The 20,473-nt window shown below is 38.3% G+C and overlaps 1 protein-coding gene and 1 pseudogene across 3 annotated transcripts in view; one reads left to right on the forward strand and one right to left on the reverse strand.

Annotated features, from left to right (window-relative positions):
* TFDP2 (transcription factor Dp-2) overlaps positions 1–20,473 on the reverse strand; it is a 132,509-nt gene that overhangs the window by 41,756 nt on the left and 70,280 nt on the right. For both annotated transcript variants that reach the window (XM_079704664.1, XM_079704663.1), the window contains exons 3-5: positions 15,409–15,512; positions 9,897–10,018; positions 8,280–8,327 (exon numbers count right to left, since the gene is read on the reverse strand). In XM_079704664.1, the coding sequence (XP_079560790.1) occupies positions 8,280–8,327; positions 9,897–10,018; positions 15,409–15,512 (274 nt within the window). The remainder of the gene's footprint in view (positions 1–8,279; positions 8,328–9,896; positions 10,019–15,408; positions 15,513–20,473) is intronic.
* On the forward strand, positions 149–617 carry LOC307053299 (large ribosomal subunit protein eL21-like; annotated as a pseudogene). Its single transcript has one exon. The product of its transcript is annotated as a large ribosomal subunit protein eL21-like (transcript).

Below are 20,473 nucleotides of genomic sequence, written 5' to 3' on the forward strand. Positions count from 1 at the left end.
ATAAGGGTCTTGTATCTATAATCCATAAAGAATCCTTACAACTCAATAGAAAAAACAACAACAACCCAAAAGATCGGAATAGAGTTTTTCAAGGAAGATATTTAGACTTACTTTCAGCAAGAATGCCATCTTCTAGTAATTCACCAAAATGATCAACACAAAGGGATGGAGGAGTACCCGCTATATGTTCTCTAGGCCTTTTAGAAAACATGGAGTTGTTCCTTTGGCTACAAATATGCCAATCTACAAGAAAGGTGATACTGTAGACATCAAGGGAATGGGCACTGTTCAAAAAGGAACACCCCACAAATGCTGCCATGGCAACACCAGAAGAGTCTATGATGTCACCCAGCTGCTGTTGGCACTGTTGTAAACAAACGAGTTAAGGGCAAGAGTCCTGCAAAGAGATTATGAAGCAAATTAAGCACTCTAAGAGTTAAGGTGGCTTCCTGAAACGTGTGAAGGAAAATGACCAGAAAAAGAAAAAAGCCAAAGAGAAAGGTACTTGGGTTCAATTGAAGCACCAGCCTGCTCCACCTAGAGATGCACACTTTGTGAGAACCAATGGAAAGGAGTCTGAGCTGCCAGAACCCAGTCCCTATGAATTCATGGCATGATTAAAAAAAAAAAAAAAACACAAAAGACCTCAGAACTGTAAAAATGTTTCTCTTAATTGAGTAGAAGTGTGTATCCCCTCCCCCAAAGAAATATTTAAAGCAAATTTCAATTGTGTCCTAATTCAGTGGGTGATGTCATTACTATTCAGATTTAGTCTTTTTTTCTTCCTGGAAGATGTGAGGTGGTTTATTGTGCAATATGTTTCACTGGTTAGAAACTGCCAGAAATTATAAGATATTTATACTAGTAAAATAAAAAGACTTGGACAGCTGCATGTAAATCAATACAGTTAGAACACACCTTCACATCATGCACAAAAGAAACTCAAAATGGCTTAAAGACTTAAACATAAGACATGACACCATAAAACTACTAGAAGAGAGCATAGGCAAAACATGCTCTGACATAAATCATACTCGACATAAATCATACCAATGTTTCCTTAGGTCAGTCTCCAAGGCAATAGAAATAAAAACAAAAATAAACAAATGGGATCTGATCAAACTTACAAGGTTTTTGCACAGCAAAGGAAACAACAACAACAAAAACCCCCAAAAAGACAACCTACAGACTGGGAGAAAATATTTGCAAATGATGCAACAGACAAGGGATTAACTTCCAAAATAATACAAACAGCTCATACAACTCAACAACAAAAAAACAAACAACCCAATAAAAAAATGGGCATAAGATCTTAATAGACATTTCTCCAAAGAAGACATACAGATGGCCAGTAGCCACAAGAAAAGATGCTCAACATCACTAACTATTAGAGAAATGCAAATCAAAACAACAATGAGGTACCCACCTCACACCAGTCAGAATGGCCATCACTGGGACTTCCCTGGTGGTCCAGTAGTAAAGAATCTGCCTTATAATGCAGGGCATGCAGGTCCGATCCCTGGTCAGGGAACTAAGATCCCACATGCCGTGGGGCAACTAAGCCCGTGTGCCACAATTACAGAGCCCACGCACCCTGGAACCTGCACTCCACAACTAGAGAAGAGAAAACCACAACTAGAGAGAAGCCCGTGCACCACAACGAATGATCCCGCATGCCTCAATGAATATCCCATTGTGCCACAACTAAGACCCAACACAGCCAAAAATAAATAAATAAACAAATCTTTAAAAAAGTAGGGTCATCATTAAAAAGTCTACAAATAGCAAATGCCAGAGAGGGTGTGGAGAAAAGAAAACCCTCATGCATGCACTGTTGGTGGGAATGTAAGCTGGTGCAGCCACTATGGAGAACAGTATGGAGGTTCCTCAGAAAACTAAAAATAGAATTACCAATATGATCCAGCAATCCCACTCCTGGGCATATACCCAGACAAAACTATAATTCAAAAAGATACATGCACCCCTATGTTCACAGCAGCACTATTCACAATAGCCAAAACATGGAAACAACCTAAATGTCCATCAACAGATGAATGGATAAAGATGTGGTACACATATACAATGGAATACTACTCAGCCATAAAAAAGAATGAAATAATGCTACTTACAGCAACATGGATGTAACTAGAGATTATCATACTAAGTGAAGCAAGTCAGAAAGAGAAAGACAGATACCACATGGTATCACTTGTATGCGGAATCTAAAATATGGCACAAATGAATCTATGTACAAAACAGAAACAGACTCACAGACACAGAGAACAGAGTTGCCAAGGGAGAGGGGTGGGAGAGGGATGGAGTGGGAGTTTGGGATGAGCAGATGCAAACGATTATAGACAGGATGGATACACAAGGTCCGGCTGTATAGCACAGGGAACTATGTTCAATATTCTGTGATAAACCATAATGGAAAAGAATGTAAAAAAAAGAATGTCTACACGTGTATAACTGAGTCGCTGTGCTGTACAGCAGAGATCGGCACTACATTGTAAATCAGCTATACTTCCATAAAAAGAAAACAAGATATGAAAAGATGCTCAACATCATTAAGCATTAGGGAAGTGCAAACCAAAACCAAAATGAGATACCATTTCACATCTACAAGTGTGGCTATAATAAAAAAAGATGGAGAATAAGTATTGGCAAGGATGTGGAGAAACTGGAACCTTTTGCTGGTGGGAATGTAAAATGGTACAGCCACTCTAGAAACTGTCTGTTAGCACCTCCACTCCTAAGTATATAACCCAAGAGACATGAGAACTTATATCCATGTAAAAACTTGTTCACAAATGTTCATAGCAGTATTTATAATAGCCAAAAAGTAAAAACAACTCAAATGTCCATCATTAATGAACAAATATAGACAAAATGTGGTATATCCATACAATGTTATATTATTGGGCAATAAAAAGGGATGAAGTACTAATATATGCCACAACATGTAATTTTTATGTGTGTGGAGACAGGATGGTAGGGACAGTGGATCTGGAGGGTTGAGAAGGTTCCACTGGCCCAGTTGCTCCTTGGATCGTTTTCATTTCATTGCCCTCAGCACCTCCCCTGCCAATTCCTTCTTGCTTTTTAATACCTGTCAACTCTGAGCCTGGGGCCTCTGCATGTCAGTGCAGGCGAGAGTAGCTTCCAAATCTGACTTCTCCCATGCATATTTTGGGATGTGGATTTCTTTACTTTCACTTGTCATCATTATAATCACACCAGCTTTCACGTTCAAGTCCTTGGAAAATCTACATCTCTATCAAGTTTTACGGCAATTTAAGAGATTTATTTTTTATTATTTTTTTACACAAAAAATTTCATTACGATCTTAGGGGCTGGGGATTAAAAATGGGTGTTCAGTCCATCATCTCAAACTGGAAGCTCCCTATCTAAATCTTTTTTTTTTTTGCGGTACATGGGCCTCTCACCGTTGTGGCCTCTCCCGCTGCGGAGCACAGGCTCCGGACGCGCAGGCTCAGTGGCCACGGCTCACGGGCCCAGCCGCTCCATGGCATGTAGGATCTTCCCGGACCGGGGCATGAACCCGTGTCCCCTGCATCAGCAGGCGGACTCTCAACCACTGCGCCACCAGGGAAGCCCTCTAAATCTTAAATAAGTAGAGTTTATACATTTTCTTAAAACCTGAGCTCTTTGAAACACCAAGACCCTCTTTCCAAATAACACCAAAATTTGGCCACAGGATGTACACACTATCATCTCTATTAGTCCCTGAATCAAAAAAAAAAAAAGGAAACAGTAGGAAGCATTCCTTGCCAAATAAAACCAAATTGAAAATTTTTTTTATATTTAAGCAAATAAAACTACGAATACAGCACAGTTTGAAAAGCGTGCTGTATTTTATTTCATTTGAAGTATTCATAATTTCATATTCATATTTCATATGAAGTATTTAAAAGAATTACTCCCAAGGAATAGAAAGTATTTATTTTTCCAGGCACTTAACTAAAATACACAATCACTGTCTTTTTACATTTTCCCATAATAATTTATATTTATTTACAAAAGTAATATAAAACTCAAATTTGTAGTATAACAGTATACTCCAGGTATAAGTTATAATAAATGTATTCCATTTACATAAGAAATTATATAAAATATACAATAAAAGCCTCATTTCCCATTCAAATAAGTTAACTAGAATGTTTAAATCAGCAAAATAATTTAGTAATTTAGTAAAATAATTTAGGAAAAAGACCCCAAACCCCACTTTCCTGTACATATGTATTCATTGTGTGTGTGTTGGAGGGGACTGTTGAATGGGAAATAAATGTTGATCACTTACAGATCTTCACTCTCTCCCCACCCTGGATTATGTCATCCAGGTCTGTGACCAATTACAAGCTAATGATACTACTTATACACTATGATATGATCACTTAGATAACTAATAAACTTATGAAACTTCATATGTCCAAAACAAAACTCAATTCCTCCCCAAACCTACTCCTATCTACAGTAAGTCTAAATGGCACCAACATTCACCCAGCTCTCACTGCAAAAAAACAGGGGCCATCTTTTATTTCTCTCTTCCCTTCATCCAATCTATCAATAAATCCTGTTAATTCTATTTCCAAAATTTATCCATTTTTTTCTTCCATCTCCACGGCCAGGCCAGTGCCCCCTGCAACAGCCTTCTAACTGATTTCCCTGCTTCTGTTCTTGTCTTCTCAGAGTCCATTTCCCCCTCAACAGTCAGTGTAAATTAGATCATGTCACTTCCCTACTTAAAACCCTGTTTAGAATAAAAACCAGACTCTCTACCATGACCTACATACAAGGCTTTTCATGTTCTGACCCCTGCCTACCTCTCAATCCTCATCCCACGTCCCTCTTTGACTTTCTCACTCTCTCCAAGTCACTGTGCTTCCCCAAATACAACAAGCTGGTTCCTCACTTGAAGCTCTGCATTTGCCATTCCCTCTGCCTAGAATCCCTGGCTCCCTGAGGGTATTTACATGCCTGTCTTCCTTGCACTCAAATGTCAGCCCCTTAGAAAGGCCTTCCTAAGGTAGCCACCATCCTTGCAATACTCTACAAATCGTCCTTCTTAGTTTTCTACATACCACCTATCACAATCTAAAATTATCTTATTTTGTTTATTGCTCCCCCATCCCAAAAATAAGCCTTTAACAGCAGAGACTTATCTATCTTATTATTCTTGCCAATGCCTAGAACATACCAACACTTATCACATCAAAATATTTGTTGAGGGCTTCCCTGGTGGCGCAGTGGTTAAGAATCTGCCTGCCAATGCCAGGGACACAGGTTCGAGCCCTGGTCCGGGAAGATCCCACATGCCGCGGAGCAAGTAAGCCCGTGTGCCACAACTACTGAGCCTGTGCTCTAGAGCCCACGAGCCACAACTACTGAGCCCGCGTGCCACAACTACTGAAGCCTGCATGCCTAGAGCCCGTGCTCCGCAACAAGAGAAGCCACCGCAATGAGAAGCCTGCACACCGCAACAAAGAGGAGCCCCTGCTAGCCACAACTAGAGAAAGCCCACACATGGCAACAAAGACCCAACACAGCCAAAAATAAATAAATAAAGTAATTTAAAAACAATTGTTGAACAAACAACTTCATAAACATCAATGAAGCAATACAGATATTATATTGATTTTATTAGCTTATTATAGTTTAAATTATATTAGTTTATTATAAATTATTACTTTATTCTAAATAAAAGGGTTTTAACTGTATTCCAACAGAATTTTTTTTAAAAGGTCTTAAGATTACACGAGCACAAAGGAAGAGTGAAACACCACTGTGTTAAATCCTAGTCATTTAAGACAGGAATAAAGTAAAACATATGCAGGCTATTGCTGGGGCCCATCACACATCCAGGACCTTCTTTCCCCCCAAGAATCCCAAATAGGTCCCCTTCCCTATTTGGAAGAGATGCATTTAGAAGACACCACCAGATTCTGTCCAAAGGGAGAAAGAGAAAGTGAGCAAACAGCTTTCAGGATCAAAACCCCAGGCAAGACCGGAAAGGGGGCTTTCGCAGCTCCTTCCACAAGCTCTTTGCAAAGAAGTCCAGTGGATCAGAACACAGGGGAAAAAACCAATGAGAATACTTCAATGGATCTTTAAGCAACAAAAAATTTCTTCAGAAACTGACTTGCTCTTGCAAATGAACCTGATGAAGGAATAGCTGTGTACAACAGGCTTCAGGCTGTACTGTCAAGTGTAAGATGAGGATAAAAAGGTGGTATTGATCTATGTGGGAGTATGTGTGTGTGTGTGTTTTCTCTCTCTCTCTCTCTCTCTCTCTCTCTCTCTCTCTTCGCTCTCTCTCTCTCCATATCCCTGAGGAACAGTAATACAAATACTTACGTATGATACTAAATCAACGTATAAGACATTAAAGAGATGAAGAAGATTACTTTGGGTTGAGAGCTGGCTTTTTGAAGCTCAGCACTTGGGAAAAGAGAACCGAAGACTTTTCACAGCATTACAGAAAAACACATAAATTTGGAGGAAAATAACATTTGTAAGGTCAACAACAACAAAAGAAAACCACACGTAGTAATTTTTGTGGCTTGATTAGGGCGAGGGAATGGGATTCATTATAGAAAAGTTATATTAAAGAATAAAAAGAGAATAATAAAAAGCACTAGGAAAAAAGGCCACTGAACCAAATGCAGAAAGGGAAAGTCAAATCAGTGGCTATACCAATGAATTTAATCTGGTACTTTTATATGTGCTCTTTAGAGTTTTCTCTCTTATAAAGAATAAAAAGAACCTTGTTTTTTATATTATTTGCAATACACAGGTGCCACCAATCATAACTAATGAACAGTTCCATTCTAAGGCCTTAAACAGTGCTAAATACATGGTTAAAAAAACTTGTGCTGCAGCCCTTTCCAAGGATATACATGAAGAAAAACCAGTATGAGCTGGAAAAATGAATTTCCATCAGAGAGAAAAGACCATCTCGGCATATATGTCTATATGATATAGCAGTTCCTCAGACATGATTTTATCTGTTCAAAACAGTTAAGATGTGAGAAGTAAACAACAAAGGCCACCAAGGAACTAAAAGCAGAGCTAGTGTCAATGCAAGAAAACACACATTCTTTTATACAGCCCCAAGGTCCTCACTCAGAACCTATTCACTTTTATTTTAGACTGAATTCTAACACATCTGGCCAAGTAGTTTCTCAGTGCACAGCAAATCAGAGAAAGCAACTAGAAATTGGAGAAACAGAAAACTATTGTATTGAAAGCAGACGACCTAACGGGAGAAAGGAGATGAAAACACAATTGACAGAAGCAATTCCAAAATCTCAGAATCAAAAGTAAATTTTCAAAAGCACTGATGACAAGGTTTTATCTAAAATAGTAACTATTTTACAGAACTCAACAGGCTCTGAGATTATGTGTCTTGTTTTAACATAGTGTGACATTAATACGATATTCAGTAGAGGGGCTTGTGTGCAACACTGAACTTTCAATCCTGGAGTTTCTGACTTAGTAGGCAATTACAGTTTATTCAACAGACAACAGGTGATTCTGATGCACACCAAGAACTGAGAACCACTGTCCTAATAGTCTAAGGAAAGGTCATATTACACTGGATGTTTTATTTAAGAAAAAAGTGAGATGTAATGTACAACATGATAGAGTAATGCTGATGTATGTTATATATGAAAGTTATTAAGAGTAAATCCTAAGAGTTCTCATCACAGGAAAAAAATTTTTATTTTTTATTTCTTTAATTTTATACCTATATGAGATGGTAGATGTTCACTAAACTTACTGTGATAGTCGCTTCATGATGTATGTAAATCAAGTCATTATGCTGTATACCTTAAACTTACACAGTGCTGTGTGTCAATTATATCTCAATAAGACTGGAAGGAAAAAAACGAAGTGAGAATTTACTATGATCTTTAAATGTGTTCAATGAAACTTGTTTTTAAAAAGTTTGTGTAGTTGGGGGTAACAGGGAGTATTCACTTTGGCAAAACACTTCAACTCCCAAAAGGAGGGAGGGGGCTAAATGGCATACTGCCAACAGACAGTCTACTCACAGAATAGTATCTTTTGAAACCACACAAATACAATAAATTTATGTAATGATGAAAGAAGCAGAATACTCAATGTGGAATGAAATAACGGTAGAAACTCAACGAAGTTAAAGTTATATGAAGAAAAACATCTCATTAGAGTCTGGGTACCAAACCCCTCTCTATGCAGTAGCATCTCCTAAACAAAATAGTTAAACTTATACTCACCTTTCTGAAAAATCAGAGTCTATAAATTCTCTAGCCCGTTTTCTATCACTGAAAAGAAAAAAAGATATCATAAAAAGAATATGCATAAAGAACTTTATTTCATGAATAATTCATTGTAACATGTCTAATTCCACATTGAAAATATCCAAACACAAAAGTAACAAATATAAAAGATATGTACATGAAATAAAAACTTAAATTTTATCACTGGACAAAGAAATCGCAACATGACAGCCATAGTTTGAAATGAACTCGATGAATCTTTAGGGAGGAAAATACTGCAGATTTACAGAAGAGAAGGCATAGAAAAGTTTTATTTGCTCTGGAAGAAATGACTATAAAAACATTAGATAATCATACTACCCCCAGCATAAAGCACAGCTGGTGCTGAAAATAGCCAAACTCTGGTCATCTCCAAAGTAGGCCAACGCTACTGGCACAGGCTTGGCTTTCATTAAATTATCTCCCAAGGCTATGAAAAAATCCAAGGTAACTTAGATCTACATGAGAAATGTTGTTAACGACTGAATAAAGGCAGAGGAATTACAGGTGACTCTGTCACTTTATCTTATTTGACAATGGAAAAGACATTACGTATACACATGAAACTCTTCTGTCTCTGTCTGTGTGTATGGCTTAAAGCACTTTGCCAGGATTGTTATTTCGTTCATTTCTTTAATAGCCTCAAAGCAAGGAGATTCTTACTCAACCAAGATTTACTGTCTGTTTGCTAGAACTCACAATTGTAAGTCAATGATAGAACCACCAGTGTGGCATGCCACCTTGGAAATAACTTCTAAAGTGACAAACTAAAATTGAGTTATTTCACTACTTCTTTTCTTTTATGGAAGGATGAGATGCTAAAATGATAAGGAGTGGAGAAAGGTTGAATAAAGGTATTTTACAGGTAAAGAAACAGAGATTTGATACTAGAAGTGGCAAATGAGTAACAAAGAAGGGATACTGATTTAATTGCCCAGTGTTTAAAGCAACGAAGATAAAACTCAATGAAAGTTTTAATACACTTGGGCTCTTTTTCCTAGTTCCTTTTCTGGTTTTAAAGGAAATAAACATGCTGGTTTTAAGGGGAAATTCTGAGTACACACACACACGTATATATAAAACTCCTTTCTAATGTTTGTTAAAACAATATAAAATGCAGTTTTTACATCTCCAAAGTGGCTAAATGTCACAATCATAAAAAGTAGTCTTCTTTCAGAGTTGAAGAAAGAAGATTCAGTTACAAGTTACTGTTCTATTTTTCTGTTTAAAAATGGTTGCTCCAGGGATTTCCCTGGTGGTCCAGTGGTTAGGTCTCCACACTTCCACTGCAGGGGGCACAGGTTCAATCCCTGGTTGGGGAAGTAAGATCCTGCATGCTGTATGGTGCAGCCAAATTAATTAATTAATTAATTAATTAATTAAAATAAAATAAAATGGTTGCTCCAGAGCTGATTTATATCTAGGATATAAAGTGAAATAAAATAGGTGATTTTAAAGGAAACATATTAGTTTTTAAGAACATACAACAAGAACAGAAGACAAGATAGTGAGAAAAAAGATCAGAACTTAAAAAAAAAAGTTTTTAAAAATGGTAATTTGCAGTACCACTCTTACCCAGGGACCCAGCCAGTAGCTTCTGCTATGTGTGTCTGAGTAACCATTGCTGGTGCAGGGGTATATGGACTCCCAATCAGAACACTTCCTGAACTGGTTAGTCTCTGTGGTGTGCTTATAATCTGTAAAGTCAGGACAAAGAAAAAAATATTCTTAGTTATTAAGGAAAACCTACAGGCAGAAAATAATGCTGAATGCTAAGCTATACACAAGGAGTAAACCTTACTGTCTAAAATGTACTTAATATCAATCATCTAAATATAAGCAATACCTCTGATACACTTATATTCTAAGATCTTAAAGCACAAGTATCCTGAATACTGATATGAAGTCACAATGTAGAATTCAGCAAGTGAACAGCAATTGGGAGGGATTAAGTTGGCAACTGAAAACATTTTAAAAATCAGAAAAATGAAAAGCTTTCTTTGAAATTATGGAAACTAATTTCAGTTGAACTCTTATTTACCAGAACTGGGGTAACAGCAAATTAATTCTTCACAGTCCAAAACATATACAAAGACATAATACAATCTGGATTCTTATACAGATACAATTTTACCTGTTTTTTTCAAGAGCATTTCCTCATGTCATTAAATATTCTTCAAAGACATTTTAAAGACCATAAAACACTCTGTCATGTGGATTAATTATCCCCTATTATTAGATTTTTATGAATTTTCAAATATTAAATATTATAAATAATGCTGTGATAAACATTTCTGTAAAATTATATTGGTTTTAATTTCTATTTCCTACGGATAGACTCCAGAAAGGGAATTAATGGAACTAAGAATATGGACTTCTTTTTTTTATTTATTTTGGGGACTTCCCTGGTGGCGCAGTGGTTAAGAATTGGCCTGCCAATGCAGGGGACATGGGTTCGAGCCCTAGTCCGGGAAGATCCCACATACCACGGAGCAACTAAGCCCATGTGCCACAGCTACTGAGCTTGCGCTCTAGAGCCGGTGCTCCGCAACAAGAGAAGCCACGGCAATGAGAAGCACGCACACTGCAATGAAGAGTAGCCCCAGCTCGCCACAACTAGAGAAAGCCCGTGCGTAGCAATGAAGACCCAACACAGCCAAAAATAAATATTTATTTTATTGTTTTTATATATTTTTTGTTTTCTATTTTACTGATTTTCACTTTTTATTATTTGTTTATTTGGGGATTAATTTGCTCTTTTTAAAAAAATTAATTATTTATTTTTGGCTGCGTTGGGTCTTCATTGCTGCGCGGGCTTTCTCTAGTCGCGGTGAGCAGGGGCTACTCTTCCTTGCTGTGCACAGGCTTCTCTTGTTGTGGAGCACGGGCTCTAGGCGCACGGGCTTCAGTAGTTGTGGTGCACGGGCTCTAGAGCGCAGGCTCAGTAGTTGCGGTGCATGGGCTTAGCTGCTCCGTGGCATGTGGGATCGTCCCGGACCAGGGATCGAACCTGTGTCCCCTGCATTGGCAGGCGGATTCTTGACCACCGCACCACCATGGAAGTCCAAGGATATGGACTTGTAAAAAATGTTTCTTGATCTGTGTTGCCAAATTGCTTTCCAGGTCTTACAGTTTTCAGTGGTAAAAATAATTTGGCACCCTAGTAATATCTTTAAGTATTTTAATAAATAAATAAATAGATAGATAGATAGATAGATAGATAGATAGAATAAAGGCATGCTCCAGGGAATGGGGGTATTAATGGGGCTAGGGAGCTGTTACTACATACAAATGCTTAGGAAATGCTTTTAATATGTTAATTCTATAGTTCAAAAAAAACAAAACACAACAAATACTGACAGATGTCTGGGGAATTCTGATTCTCCTAATATGCCAAGGATTATTAAAGAGGGCATTCAGAAGTCTGCCTCATGAGAAAATATGAACACTAGACAAGGTGTTTGCACCTCCTAGCCCTGCACATGTTCCACACCACGTCCTCACTTCCATTTCAATGCACGATCTTTAAAGGTAGAGAGTGTCTGCGGGGCCTACCACAGTGCTAGGGGACTCTCATAGGAAAGAATCAATAAATATTTATTGAACTGAGACAGAAGACCCAGCTTTTAAAATGATGGAAAACGGTAGCTTCTTTGTTCATTGATATGCTAGAAAGGATTATATAAAATCCTGTAAGAAAAGGGCATAGCTCTCACCAATCACTGCACCACACACTTAGATGTTCTCTATCATGCTGACCCTGAGGGTGAGAGCTTGGGAGGGAAATTTTGAGCGTTTGATCAGTCTCTGGTCTACTCTATTCCTAGAACAGGAGTCTCCAGAAAACAACTCTAGGCATTCTGACTTACCCGTGAAACAGACTGCATTACTTGTGCAGTATCATTACTAAGGAGTTTTTTATTTATCTGTTATTAGGACCCTACAGGCTTGGTTTTACCTGATTTAAAGGGCTTTGTAGAAAAAAAAAAAAAAGATGATTAAGAAAAGAGGAAGGGAAATAGGACATAGAGAGAAGCTGGTTATCTTTATTGAGAATGACTTTGGAAATAAATTGTTATGTTCTACTTTATTTTTCTTCCTTAATGTCAGATTGTCAGCTGCTATTCTTTCCTGATCCGAGAGTGATGAGCAATTCTCTGTTCCTTTCTCTTAGCACAGGGCCTGGTAAGTCCTTAACAAGCATTTCATGAACGAACGAACTGGTGGGATGCTCGACTTGAATTGGAACCACAAGTTACAAGTCCTTATGAGACGCAATGAGTTCTTAAACTAGGACAGTGACAGTGACTGAGCCTTAAGGAACAAAACCAAAGGGAAGTCAACGAACACAGGAAAATTAGTTCATATAGGTGATAAGTCACATATGCTCTATAAAACTGAACCTTAATTTTGAAATCCCAAATTAAAAAAGTATTCAGTTAATCTGATAAGGAAAATGAACACGTATTTTAAATTTAAGTCTTCCCCACCTCCCCACAAAAAAACCAGACATCCTTAACTTAAATGTAATCATGTGGTTTCTTTTTTTTTTTTTTTTTTTTTTTTTTGCGGTACGCGGGCCTCTCACTGTTGTGGTCTCTCCCGTTGTGGAGCACAGGCTCCGGACGCGCAGGCTCAGCGGCCATGGCTCACGGGCCCAGCCGCTCCACGGCATGTGGGATCTTCCCGGACCGGGGCACGAACCCGTGTCCCCTGCATCGGCAGGCGGACTCTCAACCACTGCGCCACCAGGGAAGCCCTCATGTGGTTTCTTTGACAACAGATTACAGTTAGCCATAAATCAAATAGCAACTGAACCTCATTCTGAAGATTTTCTACCTTCAATCAAGATACCTTATGTACTACTGCCATCTACAGTAAGAAAAGCCAAGAGAGCATCTATACTCTGAAAAGAAAGAATCTATATAACTATAAAGTGTTATATTAAAGGATTTCATTATTTGACAAAATTTTCATTTTCACTGTAAGAAACAAGCAATTTTTAACCATGTTAAAATAATCATGAGATTATCTTATATAAAAAAACCAGACACCTTTTTTTTCTTTTGAAACTTTTTATTTTATATTGGAGTATAGCTGATTAACAATGTTGTGACAGTTTCAGGTGCACAGCAAAGTGACTCAGCCATGCATATACATGTACCCATTCTCCCCCAAACTCCCCTCCCATAAAACCAGATACCTTTAAGAAAAGAGCAAGTATCCCAAAGTGAAACAGTTACTGCTAAACCAGTTTCTAGAAACACAGAAAACAACTTTTTCTTGAGGCCTTTTGAAATGCCTATCTACCATGAAGATTTGGCTTCCAAAGGGACATGTAAAATTTAAAGGGCAAGTAGAGAAAGACAACTGTAAGAAGGAAACAGGTGAGGTTTCATTTAAGAATTTCTAACAAAAAATTTTTTTTAAATCATGGATGAGAGATTGAATGTGAGGGGACAACATTCAAAAGAGACAAGCAAGAGGAGAGAGAGAGTGGCTCTTGTTGGGGTTCCACAATATATTAGGAAATCAAAAAGAAAACTCTGATTCCTTTCTAGGGACTAAAAACTACAAAAAGCACCTCAGAATTCAGAAGACAAATGAAAGTCTTGGGCTGGCCTGTTTCAAAGGAGAGGCCGAAATCTCCTCTCTGTCTGACCTTTGCTTTGCTGATTCTGAGGTGTGCAGTAATTGGGTACATCATATACAGGACTACTTATCACTGTCTGAAGTGTGTAAAGGCTTACATGTACATTAGTTTAAACTGACAATGGGAAGAAAAATTATGTTTCTAAAAGAGGAATTCAAATTTGAGCCATAGCAGCATCACTGAAATACCAAGAGGAAACAGTCTTTCAAAATAGAGGAGTACTGTAAGAGCCAAAGCCATGAAAGTTCACATCTGTTTGTTTAATTTTGATGTTTATAGAATCACATTTCAAAATACCGACTTTCAAGTCAGGTGTATAATCTCATTTGCACCTACTGTAGTGGCTGATGAGGAGCAAATGCTTAGCAAACGTTTGAAAATATACCCTGAACTACCTTGAAATGCAGATATTCACCTGAGCTTAAGTTTCTAAGAGGCTTGGAGCTAGATTACATTCTTCTCATAGTTACAGTATTGTGCAACATCTTTAGCTTGGATTCTGCAGATGATTAACAGTCCTCAAGGGATCAAGAAAAATGTTGTGTCTAGAATGGCTTAAGATCTCAAAGACCTTCTGAAGCCATTCAGAATGTTAAATTTTTGTTAGATTTTTGTCTAAATAATTGTGCATTTAACATAGTCCACAGTACCGTACATTACAAACAAAATTTATACTTATTGCTTTATAGATAAGAAGATGTAAACACTGACAATGAAGAGTTACTGTTCAAATGTTTACATACTTTTGCTAATGGTGGGTGAGGCCATTTAAGTTAGGTATAGTTTTTAGATTAGCTGCATGCAACTCTGTTTATAAATAAGGCTTTCTTAAAAGTGCTATATACTTTAAGCTCTAGCATAATTAATGGAATACCTTCAGAGAAACAGTTAAATACTTTCCATTTCAATTCATTATTTCTACTGCTAAAGATTAAAATGAACTGGTGAGTTGTTTCTTCCTAAATGTCCTTTCATCAGAGAGTTTCAAATTAGTAGCTCCAAATATAGATTAACTGTTGGGTCATACTCAATTTATATGATATTCAATTTATATGAGATTACATGGTTTAGTGCAGTAAAGGCTATTTTACAAGAAAAAGAAAAAGGAGAACATAAAACATAACAGATTTCAAATCAGTTTAATCGAACAACTGAAAACAAGAGAAGCCTCATATAGGGAGCAAAAACCTTAATATTAACCCATTCAGAATCCACAGATTCAAGTACATGAAAATTAAACATTGAAGAGTATAATGCCTTTCTTTTTCGTAAGACTAATCAGTTACATTCAGGTAAAAACAAAACTTTAAAAAATAAGTGACTGAGATTAGAAATTAACTGGAATATCTGACCAAGCATCTTTGGTACAACTATCCTTTAAATAAGTCTTGCCTAAGCAAAGTTTCAAGTCCTAAGATATGATGATTCTCTTACCATTTGGGGTCCAACATTCACATTTATTGGTCCTAAGGTTTTTGGTAAAATCTTTGTTGGTGAGTTGGTGCTGGAAACTGGAAATGCAACAAATGAAACGTTACCTGAAATTATATCAAAACACTCGGTTAATGTTCTGTAATATCAAGGCCACCTTCTACCTATCAACACATCCATGGTCCTAACCAGCTGTGCTTAAGTAATTTATAATTATCTTAGTAAGGAAGTTAAGACCAAAGAGCCATACTGAAAAGCCAACCAACTATTGCTTTGTTGTAGGGAGGACAATTAGTTCTGCAGAACAGCACACCTGTAAAATAAATAGTTCACTCTATCTGACAACTACTGGACATTGGTTTTTTAGAGGAAAAGTTGGTTTTTTAGAGGAAAGTTGGTTTATCTGACAACTACTGGACATTAAGTTGGTTTTTTAGAGGAAAAAACATTTTGAGAGCTCATAGTGCACATCATAGTTTATATCAGAGTTGAGAATTCCAGTTAGATCCTTATTAGAAATCACAGAACAAAAATAAATGCATGAAGTATAACATGAAATAAAATAAGTATCTATTAGAATTTCTTTACAGTATAACATTTTATACTAAAACCTAACATGTTTTCAAAATGCTGAGTTGGCAGTGTTCTTAGATTTTATCACAGTGGAGAAATAAATGATGCCACCTAGTTACTGATGGTGGAAACTATGAGATCTGTATAGTGTTTTCAAGTGATTTCAACAATTTAAATTTCAAATTAAGGTAGCAAAATGCCTTCCCCCCAAATGAAAAGCCAACCAATAATTTTCTGAACTACCATGTCAACTACTTAACTTCTCTGGACAAACTTCAGTTTACCAATGTTTCTCTTAGAAGATAAGAGTGTAATCCAATATAACAAAGGAGATCACACAGGAAGTGCATGAAAGAGGGTCAATATTGAAACTCCAGGGGAAAAAACAACATTTAAGAGCAGGACCAGAAAGGCACCTCCTTCGCACTCTCCCTCCCCCTTCCTGAGCTCCCCCAAAGCTTGCCCAACTCCTGAATGCCCTTCTCTTGTCTCCTCTCAGTAGGTCTCCTGCAGTAAGGAACTCAGGCCACCAGGCTCTTCTTCCTCAACCTGGGAACTTACCGGCACCCTCACATATTTTTATTTCTCTCTGAGTGGAAGATTCTCATATAAATTACTTCTTTCATGTCTGCTCTGCACTTCCTGTCTTCTCAGGGAACTCATGCATCAATTATTTACTCTGTCTTCTGAGTTTTCAACTATACCACTGGTTCCTTCCCTCAGTTTCTCTCTCTGCCCATCTGCCTTGTATTATTTCTCCTCAAATTCTACATTGCAAAATCAAATTCTTTATCTTTCTCATGCCCACTCAGCAAGGCCCAGTACCCAAATCTGCTTCTCCTTCTTGACAGATCATCAGGCACCCAGTGACCCAAACCAGAAACCATCAACCCTTCCTTATTCAACCGACTACCACATCCTACTTGTTACCTTCTTACCCTGGTTTCTTTATATTGCCGGTGCTTGTTTAATTTGGAACTTTATCAAATCTGGTTTGAAAACAGTTACTCTCTAATCCACAGGTTCACAACCCTGGCTGTGCAGTGGAATTATCTAGGAAGCAATAAAAAACGCCAGTGCCTGGGTCTTACCCCCAGAGCTTCTGATATAATTGAACTGGAGTCAAACCTGGGCATCAGACTGTTAAAGTTCTCCAGAGAGTTCCAAGGTGCAGCCAGAGCTGAGCCCCACTTCCCCGACTGGACATTCTACCTCAAACAGCTTTCCTACCCCTCTGCACATCTGTGAGAAACCAGTCTTTCCACGGATGAAACTGTTCTGGACACTCCCCTATTGAAGGCCTTCAGAGATTCCATGACACTTCCTAAAGGCCTCTCAGATGCCTCACATGACACAGAAGCTCCCGTTTGGAGATCTCACCCCACCTCCCTTCCCAGTTTCATCTTCAGCTACTCTGTCCACATGTACCCTAGGCTCCGATCAGATTAAATACTTTGCAGTTCCAGAAAGGCCCCAGATCAACCACTCCAGCTTTGATGCACACTCTTCCTTCTGCTGGGAAGTCTCTCTCTACGGGGACAAGGCCTACCTTCCAGCACTTCAACATGGTACTCCTTACCATTTTCTGAGAAATCACCACGTGCCAGAGTCTACTCTAGAGGCTTCCCATATATACATCATCTCATTAACGCTTAGGAGAACAGTGAGACATATATTATTGATGACTCCGTTTTACACATGAAATTAACACAGAGTGAGGTTAAACAGTCTGTACAAGGCCCCACCGGCAGTAAAGGGCCATAGCTCCACCTCCGAAGCTTCTGCTCTCTGTGTCACCTCCCCCCTGTTACGCGTCTCCAGCCTCTAGGGTCTAGGTCTTGGATGCCCTTCTTCTGGCTTTTCATAAAACCTATTATTATTTACTGGTAATTCTACTATAAGTAGGCTATGTTGTCAGCTTTGTATCCTAGCACCTGGTTTAGTCCCTGGCACCAAAGAGGTACAGGAAACAATAAAAACTGTTTGATTTGCACAGATTGGAGCTATTACCTTTCCTAATCTGGATGCCATACTTCCTGTAATGTAGCCTAAATTGTATCTTTTGTTACTTTTTAACAGGTGAAATAAATTGAAACACCAGGTCCTTTGTTTATTGTTTTTAAACATGACTGACCAACTGGTATTAGCAAATAGTTTCCTTGCTCTGTAACTGTGCAGCTGATCTTTTATACAACATGCCTATACATTATCAAATACGGTTTGATATTTGATATTTATAACCCAAATACGTTATTCACCTGTTTAAGAATTCGCTTAACTGGAGAATACTAATTTATAATTCCAGAGAGAGGAACAGGTCTGTAATTGATAGACATGTGCCATAAACTCAGTCCTAGACAGGAGGGGAAACACCACCAATCCATGTGAGGAAGAACCCAGCCATGATAAAGTCTGGCTCTCAGATGGTTTTTTAAAATGACCTTAAGGCTGCTGAATGTTTAAGATGAGATCATCTGTGATATACCATATTAGAAACAAAAGCCAGAAACTTACAAAAAACTCTGAAGCAAGAAACATACAAAAAAAAAAAAAAAAGATAATTAAGGTTAGGAAATGACCCTAAATTGAAACTTAACAGTAAAGACAAATTAAGAATATAAAACTTAGGTCAAAAACAAAAAGAAGGGGGACTTCCCTGGGTGGAACAGGGATTAAGAATCCGCCTGCCAATGCAGGGGACACGGGTTCGAGCCCTGGTCTGGGGGGATCTCAAATGCCGCAGAGCAACTAAGTCCGTGTGCCACAGCTACTGAGCCTGCACTCTAGAGCCCACGGTTCACAACAAGAGAAGCCACCACAACGAGAAGCCCACGCACTGCAACAAAGAGTAGCCCCTGCTCGCCACAACTAGAGAAAGCCTGCGCACAGCAACGAAGACCCAATGCAGCCATAAATAAATTAATTAATTAATTTTAAAAAATTAAATTAAATTTAAAAAAGAAAGGGCTCCCCTGGTGGTGCAGTGGTTAAGAATCCGCCTGCCAATGCAGGGGACACGGGTTCGAGCCCTGGTCCAGGAAGATCCCACATGCCACGGAGCAACTCAGCCCATGTGCCACAGCTACTGAAGCCTGTGTGCTCTAGAGCCTGCGTGCTGCAACTGCTGAGCCCGAATACTGCCCGTGCTCTGCAACAAGAGAAGCCACCACAATGACAAGCCTGCGCACTGCACTGAAGAGTAGCCCCCACTCGCCACAACTAGAGAAAGCCTGCATGCAGCAACGAAGACCCAACGCAGCCAAAAATAAATAAATAAATTTAAATCTAAAAAAAAAATAGAAAAACCTCATTAAAGCCAGATCTGTCATGGCAGTTAATATCAAAGAATTTATATGGAACTTAATAAACCTAACAAATTGATTCTAAAGTGTTTCTGGAAGAGTAAAGACAGAGAACAGCCAAGAAAATTTTGAAAAAAGGAATAATGGGGAAGAGAGGAACTGTAGCCTCCCAGATTTCAGAATTATTACATAGCTAAAGGGACTGAAATCATGTGACACTGGCTAAGATGCAGACAAAGAAATTGACAAAACAGAAGTTAAAGTCCAAAATTTACGTCATTTATACATGAAAATTTTATATATGGTAAATAGCTTTTCAAATGAATGGAGAAAGGGTAGATTACTTAAGAAATGTTGTTGAGACAAGAAACTGTCTATTTGGATAAAAGAAATCTTAGATTTCTCATCTTGCAAAAAAACAAATCCCAGAAAGACCAAATGCTTACATATAAAAATTAAACATTCCAGGCATGTTACAGAATTCAGAAATCTTAAGTGAAAACAGACTGACAGATTTGACTACCTAAAAATAAATATTTTCTAAATAGCAAAAGACCCAATACACTTAAGACAAATCTCAGACTTGGTAAACAAATTTGCACAGGAATAGATGCTTAATTTTAAAAATAAAAAATTCACACTCACAAAAAGAAACTTTTTAATGTACCAGATTGATAAAGATCAAGAAGTCTGATAATGTCCTGAGTTGGTAAAGATGTGGCCAAATGGGTGCATTTAAAAAATATTTAGGGAATTCCATGGCGGTCCAGTGGTTAGGACTCCCTGCTTCCACTGCAGAGGGGAGCACGGGTTCGATCCCTGGTCGGGGAACTAAGATCCCACATGTTGTGCAGTACGGCCAAAAATTTTAAAAATAAAAAAAATAAAAGATAAAAAATATTTACTTGGCACCTACTGTATGCCAAGTACTAATGCTAAGCGCTACGGATACTCAGGGCAAGTGAACTGTCCACTGCAGTCAAGGGGCTAACACTATTGGAGAGCCTTTCTGGATGACAGTCCGACAGTGTAATTAGAGAGGAGTTTGAGGACTGTGTGTTAGAGTATACATTTTTTTTTTTGGTATGCGGGCCTCTCACCGCTGCGGCCTCTCCCGTTGCGGAGCACAGGCTCCGGACGCGCAGGCTCAGCAGCCATGGGTCACAGGCCCAGCCGCTCCGCGGCATGAGGGA

The sequence above is a fragment of the Hyperoodon ampullatus genome (genome assembly GCF_949752795.1).
Source record: "Hyperoodon ampullatus genome assembly, chromosome: 5".
Lineage (NCBI taxonomy): Eukaryota > Metazoa > Chordata > Mammalia > Artiodactyla > Ziphiidae > Hyperoodon > Hyperoodon ampullatus.